Consider the following 11,310-nt stretch of genomic DNA (forward strand, 5'->3'; position numbering starts at 1 on the left):
TAATGGCATTGCAATTAAACAACGAACTAGTTTGAGAACAATGTGACCACTTCGCTTTTGCACATAAGTGTGTTATCGAATACACATATAATCGACAGTGTAACCAAAACATCATAACATACAAAATACTCAGGCGGTGTAATAGTTGATTGGTGGACGCAGCAATCGCTCATCACAGGTTGTTACTGATGGAAGATGAAACGTAAATGATGTATAAAAACTTGTTATTGAATAAAAGTGAATAAATATATAGCGCAAAATGGCCGACGCCCGTTACAACTACAAGACACTGCTGTAAGTAAGCAAAATACGAGCAATAACAAATCTCAAATCAATTGTGCGGCAAATTCCATTTTGCAGTTGCACCAACATACCGGAACTTTTCCTCGACAAATTTGTGGCGCGCACGCATTTCGGACGCTTCGGCAACTTGGTGAACTTTGTGCTGCGCCCACGACGCATGACATGCACGGTCAGCTACGCGAACGAAGCGGAGGCAGCCAAAGCTCTAAAGGAAGGCAACATCTACAATGGCCACAGATTTGAATTGAGTTACATGGAGAACGAGTCGTCACCCGCCCAAAAAACGGAGGAATGGGTGGACCCTGATGTGCAGGCGGAGCTGAGTGCGCTCAGTTCGGTGGCCTGGACGGGCGGCAAGACTTTCGCCGATGCTGTCAAGACGGTCAACAAAACGCCGGTAGAACGTGATCGTGGCAACAAGGAGAAGGAACGCGAAAGGGAGCGAGAACGTGAGCGGGAACGTGAGCTTCAGCGTGCCCCAGCGCACTACAAGACAACCAAGCTAGAACTGGAGAGCATTATGCACAAGGCGGCGCACAGCAGCGAGGAAAAGTATCGTGTGCTTGATGCCCGCGACAAATTGATGCGTCTGCAACAGCGTTTGGACACCGCTCAGCCGCAACATGGCCTGCAGGGTCATTGTCCCGACATGTGTCCCGAGAAGGAGCGTGTGCTGCGTGAGTTTCAGCGTCAGGTGGCCGCCTATGAACTGCAGCCGTATTCGGATCAATTGATTGCCCACGAGTTGGCGCTGAAGCAATATTCGCGTAGTAGTGCCGATCAGGAGACACCGCTGCCGCACGAATTGCGCGACGAACAGGCGCTGCACATGACAATGAGCTATCTGATGCACGAGATCATGGATCGCAGCGAGCAAGTGAATGCGAATCTGGGCGATTGGTTTCACTTCGTTTGGGATCGCACACGTTCCATACGTAAGGAGATCACACAGCAAGAGCTGTGCTCGCTGGGCGCTGTCAAACTGGTGGAGCAATGTGCCCGCTTTCACATCCATTGCACGGCTCGTCTGGTGGCCGAGGATCCCAGCGTCTTTGACATGAAGATCAATGCGGAGAACTTGACGAAATGCCTGCAAACACTCAAGTACATGTATCACGATCTGCGGCTCAAGGGTGTCGAGTGTCCGCGTGAGGCCGAATTCCGTGGCTACATTGTGCTGCTCAATCTGGCGGACGCGAACTTTCTGTGGGACATTGGCCAGCTGCCGGTGAAGCTGCAGAATTGCGAGCAAGTGCGTCGCGCCATTCGGTTCCATTTGGCCTTGCAGGACACGAACTTTGTGCGCTTCTTTCAAATGCTGCGCGATCCACAGACCAGCTACTTGGAGGCCTGCATCCTCATCAGCTATTTCACCCGGCTGCGCATTCTGGCGCTGCAGCGTCTGCTTGCCGCGTATCGTGCACCGCGCAAGCACGAACGCTCCTCGTTGCCCGTCGCCTATGTGCGCCAGATGCTCGACTTTCAGGACGATGGCGAGGCTGAAGAGTTTCTCGAGAGCTGTGATCTCATTGTCAACGAAACCGGGTGCGTTGTCTACAGCAGCAAACGGGTCGAGCCACCGGAGCACTACACACTGCAGCGGCAATTGGAGGTGAGTTAAATTAGACATGTTCATTTGTTTTTAACAAACAAATTAGTTCTGCAACATTTGATAATAATTGAGTATATTTTGCACTCTATGGTATATTTTGAATGTAGTACTTTATTAATATAATAAATACAGAATTTGGTATAATTTTAGTAATTTGCGGTATATTAATTGAGTATATTTTAAAGTTAATACCGCACTGTTTTGCTTTTATTCACAATGTATAGTGCGTATCTTAGAGTCGAGCACACTCGACTGTAGCTTTCTTACTTGATTTATTATCACTTACCCATCTCCATCTCCTTCTCGCTCTAGTTGGTGGAATCGAAGCGCATGCAAACGGTGGGCGAATGCATCTGTGGCGAAGAGCTGCCGCCCAAGTCGCTGTATCAATCGCATCGGCCGCACAACAGCTTCAATGCGCAGGGCTTTCTGAAGAGCGGCGCCTGGACGGCAAAGGATCAGTTGCGCAACAGCGTCGAGCACGAGGAGGAGGAGCAAGAGGAGCTGCCTCCGCCCAAGGAGCAGCCAGCAACTGTTGTTGCAATCAGCAGCGTCGTACAACCCGCCAAGGACAGCAGCAATATATTCAAAGTGCCGCTCTTCTCGGCACCAATATCACCCAAGTTGAAAGCAGCAACTCCGCCGCCTCAAGCACATCAACAGCCAACACAACAACAACAACAACAGCCAAGCAAAAGCTTTAGCTTTGTGGCTCAGCCATCGCAACAACAACAGCAACAACCAGCAGCGACAAGCACATTTAGTGGCAACATCTTCGAGGTGAAGCCGAGCAGCAACGCCTTGGGTGGCTTTAGCTTTGCGGCCGCTAAGCAAACAGCAGCAGCAAATACGACGCTCATCACACAAGAGCAGCAGCAGCGACAACAAAAAGCGGCCGCCGAGGAGGCTAAGCTGGCGGCACTGCAGCAGGCGATAGCGGCAGCCAAGCAGCGTGAACTGGAGCTACTCGAGCTGCAGAAGGCCAAGGCAGCGCAGCAGGAACGTGCGCGTCAAGCGCGTCAACTGGAGCAGCAACAGTTGCTGCAGAAACAGCAGGAGCAGCAACAACAGCAGCAGCAGCAACGCGCCGAGGAAGAGCAGCGACAGCAGCGTGCGCGTCAAGCGGCCGCCGAGGCGGCACAACAAGCAGCAGCTGCCGCCGCCGCAGCCGCCGCGGAACAGAAGCGTCAGCGACAACTCGAGAAACAGGCGGAATGCGAGGCGAAGAGTCGCCAGCTGTTGCAGCAACTGTTGCAGCAGCAAATCGAAGAGTTGTGCGCCCACGAAAAGCAGCTGCATAACAAAGCGATGCAATGCTACGACACGCTGCTGGAGCAGGAGATTGAGCAGCTGGTGCGCAGCCAGACGCTGCGCGCCGACTACGAGCTGCGACTGATGCGCGAATATTGGCAACGTTGGCGCCGCTATCGTCGCGTGCAGCAGGAGAAAAAGGCGCTCTTTGCCAGCCTCCCGCTGAGCTTTGCCGGCGAATCAAGCGATCAGCTGCTGGACATGCGCAATGCGGCGCCAGCATTGCGTCTGATGCGTCGCTATCGCCAAGGCGCCGCTTGTGATTATCGGCAGCTGCTCGCCGGCCTGGAGGAGCAGTGTTGGCTCAAGCTGGATCTGTGGGAGCTGTTGGCGCGCACTTTAACGCCACAGCAGCCGGGCGTGCGTCGCTTCTACAAGCTGCTGTTGTCGCTGCCCGCCGGCCCAGCAGGTCAGGTGGTGGAGCATGCCTTAGATCGTGGTCTGCTGCAGCAGCCGCTAGAGGAACAACATTCGACTGCCAGCAGCAACAACAACAACAAAGCTGGCTATATCAATGGACTTTCCCGTGGCGTGGCATTGTGTGTGCAAAAGTTGCTCGGTTTGCCGCAAGATGTGCGACAGCTGTACCACTCCGATGGCATTGTTTGCTATGTGCATGGCGAGCAACTGGCGGAGGCACAGCAGCGATTGCAGCTGCTGGCGCGGCATAGCAATTGCCGACATGTGGCGCTCATTCTGCTGCCCTCGCAACAGCAGCAACAATTCAATGTGGAGACGCTGAAACTGCAGGTGCAGCAACTCTTTCAAACGCATCACATCTTTGGCACCCGCACGCCAACGCTGGGCAAGCAGAAGCAACAGCTCGTCGCTCTCCTACAGTGTGCCGTGCAATTTGTGGCCAAGCAGCCGCATCGCAGTCGCAGCGCATTGCAGCAACGCGAACTGCGCGATTGGTTGCTCTGGCATCTGGGCGATGAGCTGTTCCAACGTCTGCGTTTCGCCGCCAAGCAGGATGTCACAATTGGCCAGCGTTGCCGGCAGACGCCGCAGTTCTGTGTGCGTCTCTACAACGAGGCAGTGCGTCGACTGCAGCTGATCGCTGGCGAATCGCTCGAGGATCGTCCGCAATTGCCGCAAGAGTTGCGTGCCTATGTGGAGCCATTGTCATCGCTGTTGCCGCTGCCCAATCGATTGGAGTACTTTGTGGACGGTTGGCAGCGTGACGAGCAGCGTTCCAAGATTGTGCAGTTGCTGGAGCAGGCCAAGCTGCCAGAGATGTCGCCACTGCCGCGAGCGCAGCTCGAGTTCTGTGAGTGGCTGTTGGATTATGCGCAACGCAGTCAGTCATCGATGCAGCCAGAAACGGAGGTCGAAGCGGTAGCATTGCGTGCCATACAAACGCTGGAGCTGCAAATGCGGAGAGATGCAGTAAACTATCTGGATATTGTGGAGATCTTTGCCAAGGAGCGTTTGCAATTGTTGTTGGAACAAGCAGCCAACACGCTGCCCGCAGCGATTGTCTACAGACGCCAGACAATGCAGCGCACGTTTGAGTCGCATTGGTATTACGAGTGGCAGCCACCAGATGCGGCTGCAGTTGCCGAAGCGGCAGAGAAACTGCAAGAAATGGCCGAGCAGGAGGAGGAAGAGGAGGAGCTATTGCAACAGCAACAGCAGCAGCTGAAACCCATCGATGAGCTGAGCTTCGAGCAAGTTCTGGGCCGTGCCCAAGCCGTGCTCGACAAGTTCCAGCAGCAGCGTAGCGATCATGAGCGTCGCACTTTAGGCGACCTAAATGCGCCGCTTGGCAAACTGCAGCGTGCCATTGAACGTTGCGACAACACTGCCATCAACAAGCCAGAGGAGCCCGCTATCTCTTCATCTGTATCGTCTTCGTTGTCGTTGACAAGGTCGTCATCATCGCCACCGAAACAGCGAAAGCCACTTGAACAAGCCGAGAACCTGCCAGCCATGAAACGAGCTCGTCTCAGCGGCCCATCAACAGCAGCACAAGATTCCTTGCGTGATGAGTCGGCTGCGTTGCTCGATCGCACCGAGCGTCTGATCAATAGCTGTCAAACGAGCGAACAGCGACGTCTGCAAACGATGCGGCGTGCCAAGAAATTTTTATAACTCTCGTCACATTTTTGTACTATACAAGCGCCAATAAACAAGTTCATTTCAATTTATTTTCACGATTTATTTATGTAAATGTTGTACCAAGAATGTTTTCTTATTGATTTCCAAAATTTTTAAAAATGCCCCATTTTTAATATAGATTTTATTTGTTAGGAATGGGGTTAAACAGCATGCCACATTAAACAATTAAAGCCAGCAATGATTAAATTTTGAAATCGGACAAATATTAGCAATGATTTGCATTATTTTAAATTGTCCCTCAAATTAAACGCAGATTAATAGGACGCTTCAATTCTTTCATAATTACAGTTACAACTTAAATATTTAACAGAATGGGTTTTAAATAACTTCAATTTAAAGTACATACTTTATTTTGTTATACCCATAAATGAGGGAATCCCCTTAGATAAATATTTGCAATATGGCAACACTGGCAATCACTTGCATAATAATAGAGCAACACTGTCCCCAAAGTGCAAGTGTAATAAAACCGATAATTTTTGAAAGCAGTATTTTTCTCAACTGTCAATTTGGTATATTTTGAAATAACGGTCACGCTGCTTTTTGTTTGAAGTGCTAACAAATACAAATAGAACAAAAAACAAAATAAAAAACATGCACTGCAGTCACTATTCAACGCTCAGATCAAAATTTTATAATTATAACCAGACCAAATTTACATATATTTTTTCGTACTCCAACTAAAGTCAAAATTATTAATCGACGGACATTATCTAGCAACAGAGATATCAAGACCCATTTTTCTAATAACATTTGACTGCTTTTCAATATTTCCTATCCGTTTTTTTTACCATCTTAACAATACAATATTAACGATGATGAACAATCTGTCGTCGGGATGCTGCAGCAATACATGGAAAATGCTGCCCAGGCAGGGCATGATCTGGTGGCAAATGTATCGATGCAATGTAATGCAATCGATAAAACGTATCGAGAACAAGCTGATGGCATTTGGTGGCCAGGATCCGCAAGCAACAGTGCCTGTGGTGCAACGCAATGCGAGAACAATGGTGCCACAGCATCGCTTTGGCATGTGGTGCAAAGCAATGATGCTACCCACATCGTTTGCCTGGACGGGATTGCAGCCGCAACGGGCCTACGTGACAAAACCGAAACACAATCGATACGATAAGTTTGGCCGCAAAATCGAGAAAAATGACAACGAACAGCAGCAAAAGGATGAGCAGCAAACAACGACGAAAAATAAATGCGGCACAAGTGGGACCAAATTGACAGCGGAGAGTAATCTAAATAAGAAGAGCACTGAGAAATGCCGCAGTGTGGCCAAACAGCGAACAGCGCGCTCACACAAGTTGGACATTCGATTGGCGGCCGAAGGACAATTGGATAACAAGGCCACACTCGATTATGGCAAATCGAAAATAACGCGCCATTTCTATTTGAAAAACAAGTACCTCTTGATGGATAAGACGACGTCGGGTCGCAACAAACGCAAAGGAGGCTATTATACTCTTAAAGTGTCGACCAAGTCAACAGCGGAACCACAGAGTACAATAAAAAAACGACAAAGGTCAACTGATCGTTCAGATATCAAGTTTAAATCGGAGCAAAGTGGACTTAAGCATTTGCTGGCAGATCTGTTGGACAGAAAGCCCAAAAAAGAGCAGTCCCCGAATTATGAATATATGAAAAGTTCGCCCATCTTTAAATTGATCACACATAGCGCTGAGCGTCGCAATTGTTTGCGTGCTGGTTTCTTTCACAAACAACTTGAAATACCCACAATCTTTAAGCATCCGTTGGACAATCTTCGTAGACGAAAGATCAATACAGTGCGACGTACGATTCTTGGCCCAAGCGAAAATCTAATTGAGAAGCGAACGAAGAGTGCCCTGAAAACGAAGTTATGTCTTCTTCTACAAGATCACAAGGATCAGGACGATGATGTAGACTAATTAATAAAGTGACTAATGCGGTATCAATTTTAAAGTGTGTCATACATTCTATTGGTTGCCATGGTGAATCAAAATTACTTATATACATATGTACATCTACATATATAGATTGGCATATATATACATGTATATATATATATTGCTACTTGTAAATAAATTTTTGGTTATGTGCGTGATTCTTCTTCAATAAGTGATTATTTTCATTTTCATAAAAATACCTGTTAAAATCAGTTTATATCAATTCAAAAAATGTGTACTGTAAAAATTAAACAAATTGTTCTATTGAATTACTTTAATTTCGTTATATGTAAATGACTTCGTATATGTATATGACTATCTTTTAAAATAAATAAAGCAAAGAAAACTTGATTGAAATTAGCTTTTGTTAATGAATGCGCAATATGCGCACAATTAATTTCGTTTAGAAGACCATTCTGTAATTATTCGAAAACAGTTTAATTCAAAATTTTACGAAAATTGCTGAAATTAAAAGTGGAAGCTTTGTCCTATAGATAGAGGTTGACTAACACAGTGAGTGAAAGCGAGATAGATGTCGATGGGGGTAGAATATTCCAACACAATGCACAAGTGTATGTGTGTGACTAATACAAATACACTGTGCACTATCGGAAATGTAAACATGTTTATCATAATCGATTCTGTTTACTTGGCCTGGTGTGACCATTTCACCAAAATAAGCCGCAATTAGCGCAGCGAAATCAAAACAACAACAAAGCGACAGCGTCGCACGCGATGTTTGCTGTCTCTTTCTTGCCTGGTCACAACATATCAGCCCTTTTTGCATCAGCAGCAAATGAATCAGGTTGTCTATTTTAAGACACAATGCGCGCCTTCTTTTCATCCAAAGAAAAAGCGCAAGGTCATGCTCGAAACTCACGTGACATGCACAAACATACGCAATACATAAATACATACATATGTATGTATGGATGTGAACACCATTTCACAACACGATGCAAAATTTGCATCATACACATTATCCCGCTAGCCCAATAAGAACATTTCGTGTTTTTTTTCTTTTTCATCAGCGACCCTTTTTGGTGTCGCTGCATTTCTATTGAACATCTTCACTAAATTAAACAATTTGTTGTCTCATTAACAATTATATATGAATATGTAAAACTAATTGCAGAAAAAAAATAAACAAAAAGTAAAGAAACAACACTAGCTCAACATTTTCGCCATTGTGTTTTTAGAGTAGCATAATGTGGTGTTGTTGATGTTGTTGTATTGTTGTCATTTGCTAATTGTTGTTTACTGCAGATGATGCTGCACCTTGCACTGTCGCAACGCCTCATTGAATCCCTCGCAGAGCGACAAATCCGATTGACCTTGAGCGCATTGCAGGAACTGTTTGATCTCCCAAGCGCAAGCGCCTTGCGGTTCATTGGCCTGCGCGGGCTGCGCATAGTACTGTTGTTGTTGTGGTGCTGGCGCAGCAGCAGCCGGGGCAGCGGCCTCCTTATCCCCAGAGCCGCTGAACAGCGATGTCAGGCCATGACCGACAGTGTGACCAATCGCCGAGCCGACAGCAACGCCGCCAGCGGTTGCCGCCATCTGTTGGAACATCGATGGTTGTTGTGGTGCCGGCATGCCAACGGCGCTAGGTGGCGCTGCCATTGGCGTGGGAGCCGGTGGTGGTGCAGCGGCACGTGCGGGCACCGGAGCAGGTGCTGGCGCTGGTGCACTACTGTAAAAACAAAAAACAAAAACACAAACATACAATTGTATTATTTGAATTATCTCTCGTTGTCATTGTTGTTGTTGTTGCCACGCGTTTGAACTTTGTACGTTGCACCGTGTTTTTTTTTGGTTACGCAACTGATGATTGCGGAAGCAAAACTTCCAGAAATATCTTTACGTTTCCCCACATTTCTTTTCACATTAACAAACATCAAGATATTGAATACTATTTACTTTTCTCCACCATTTTGCATGCAAAAAAAAGAAATACACTTAACACAAACACACACGCACCCACATACACATGTCGCCTGTTGTCTTACGTCTTTGTCCAATTGGAATTCGCAGTGTTCACGCATTGCATTTTATTTTTTCGCTACTTTATTGTTGCAACTTACCGTCTGGCTGATGGTGGGGGGCTAGCAGAACGTCCACGGCGTACCATTTTGTTTGATTTGATTTTTACTTTTTTAACTTGAAAAAGTCGAAAAGTGCTAGTTGCTTAGTTATTTACGAGAATTTAACTGTGTGCCTGCCGATGCCTGCTTCTCTTTATAAACTGTAGATGAATTTCGACTTTTTTCTTACAAAATAGAGCTTTCTTAAAGCTTTTCGCTTTAACAGCTGTATCAGGGTGTGACCAAAGGCAATATTTGTAAGAATATACTCAAATACAGTAAGCATAATAAGTGCCAGCTGGTCACACAACGAAGTTCGAAGCTGTAAATAAACGCACTGCAGCGTAATTCTGCAGTGAAGTGTTTTTTAAAATTGTAATTCATTTTTCAACATCAATTCATAACGTAATTAATATATTTCACATATTTGCATTTTTATGATTTAAAAGACTGTACGTCAAGTAGTACTCCAAATATTATTTTCAATAAGTGTGTGCATATCACACTTTTTATGTATGACAAGATTACTATTTATTAAAAATGTGTACACACCATTCGATCTTATTAATTAATTTATAATGTTTTGCAATTTATTGTAAAAAATATTTTTTTTTAAAATAGCATACTTTATTTTTTAATAAAAACAATATTTTCTGTACGACAGTTATCGATATCAGCCAGCCAGTGTTGACGAGTGATTCGGTGTGCCAGCGTTGCCAGAAGTTGCAGGAAACGGTAACCATGCGATCCGTTGTAACGGTTAATGGCGCCCATTTTCATAATTTCATAATGTAAAAGACCGCAACGAGGTTAAGCAGAATGTTGCGATTAATGGTGATACTACTTTTTGGCTGTAGCTGGCTGCCAAATGCAGCATTGGCTAACGATTTGCTCGAACTGGGCTGCCACAACGATACCGATTGCCAGCAATATGAACATGCCAAATGCCATAACTCACATTGCCAATGCACCGCCTCCGCCGAGGGCAACGAACAAGTAACCTGCAAGCCCAAGGAACTCAAGTACAGTAACATCATCGGTGGAGCCTGCACAAAGGAACACACATGCACCCAGCCGTATACCGTATGCGAACACTCAACCGAACAATGCTACTGTGGCGAACATTATATGCCCAGCGATGATAAACGACGCTGCATACCACGAGCCGTGGCACTCGACGATGCATGTGAGTTGACGATGCAATGCCAGGCCAAGGACAGGGCGGCCGTGTGCCACCCGTCACAGAAGAGTTGCATGTGCAAGGAACACTTTGATAAGCATGAGCAACGTTGTGTCGCTTTATTGGGTAAGTTTTGCTTTATATGCCAGACTATATATGTATTCCCATTCACCATTTGATCTCATCTTAGATGTCAGCTGTCGCAACGATACCGTGTGCAGTGCCCTCGATGCCATTTGCCTGCCCAAGCTGGAGAAGTGCGCCTGCATCGCTGGACACGTTCACAACCTCAACATGACCATGTGCTTGCCTGGCGTTGCTTATGGCGACAATTGCACCACCAACGCCCAATGCAAACTGACGCTGGGCAACGGTGCCGCCTGCACCAACAACACCTGTCTCTGCAGTGCCAAGCATTATACCAAGATCAGCAGTGAGAATGACACGATTTGTGCAGCAGATGTTGCCTATGGCGGCTATTGTCGCCGACAAGAGGATTGCGAAGAGTCCGCTGAACCCTTGCAGCTACAGTGCAAATGGGGCGAATGCATGTGCCGGGATAACTATCAGGTGGTGGACAATGCACATTGTGTGCCGGAGGTGAAAACAGCAACTGCTTCTCAGCTGTTCAGTCAATATCATTTGCTCGCTTTGCTCCAAATCTTTTGGCTTATTTATTAAAACAGAAAAAAAAAACATTTGTGGATAATTGTGTATACAAAGGCAAATGAAAATATATGTATAAAATAATAATAATTGGTTGTT

The 11,310-nt window shown here is 46.4% G+C and overlaps 3 protein-coding genes across 3 annotated transcripts; 2 read left to right on the forward strand and 1 right to left on the reverse strand.

The window, feature by feature from the left end:
• The first annotated feature begins 131 nt into the window (after positions 1-131).
• LOC117567549 (protein xmas) lies at positions 132-7,453 on the forward strand. The gene is made up of 3 exons (XM_034247611.2): positions 132-294; positions 361-1,915; positions 2,228-7,453. The coding sequence occupies exons 1-3, from the start codon at positions 260-262 to the stop codon at positions 5,318-5,320; spliced, it is 4,683 nt and encodes a 1,560-aa protein (XP_034103502.1). The 5' UTR covers positions 132-259; the 3' UTR covers positions 5,321-7,453.
• A 930-nt stretch (positions 7,454-8,383) lies between these two features.
• On the reverse strand, positions 8,384-9,534 carry LOC117577668 (coiled-coil-helix-coiled-coil-helix domain-containing protein 2). The gene is made up of 2 exons (XM_034262556.2): positions 9,366-9,534; positions 8,384-8,974 (listed from the first exon to the last, which is right to left on the reverse strand). The coding sequence occupies exons 1-2, from the start codon at positions 9,410-9,412 to the stop codon at positions 8,539-8,541; spliced, it is 483 nt and encodes a 160-aa protein (XP_034118447.1). The 5' UTR covers positions 9,413-9,534; the 3' UTR covers positions 8,384-8,538.
• Positions 9,535-10,139: 605 nt separating this feature from the next.
• Positions 10,140-11,298, forward strand: LOC117577618 (platelet endothelial aggregation receptor 1). Its single transcript, XM_034262471.2, has 2 exons — positions 10,140-10,671; positions 10,736-11,298. Exons 1-2 carry the CDS (start codon positions 10,185-10,187, stop codon positions 11,224-11,226), a joined length of 978 nt encoding a protein of 325 aa, XP_034118362.1. The 5' UTR covers positions 10,140-10,184; the 3' UTR covers positions 11,227-11,298.
• Positions 11,299-11,310: the final 12 nt, after the last annotated feature.

Source organism: Drosophila albomicans, chromosome X (genome assembly GCF_009650485.2).
Source record: "Drosophila albomicans strain 15112-1751.03 chromosome X, ASM965048v2, whole genome shotgun sequence".
Lineage (NCBI taxonomy): Eukaryota > Metazoa > Arthropoda > Insecta > Diptera > Drosophilidae > Drosophila > Drosophila albomicans.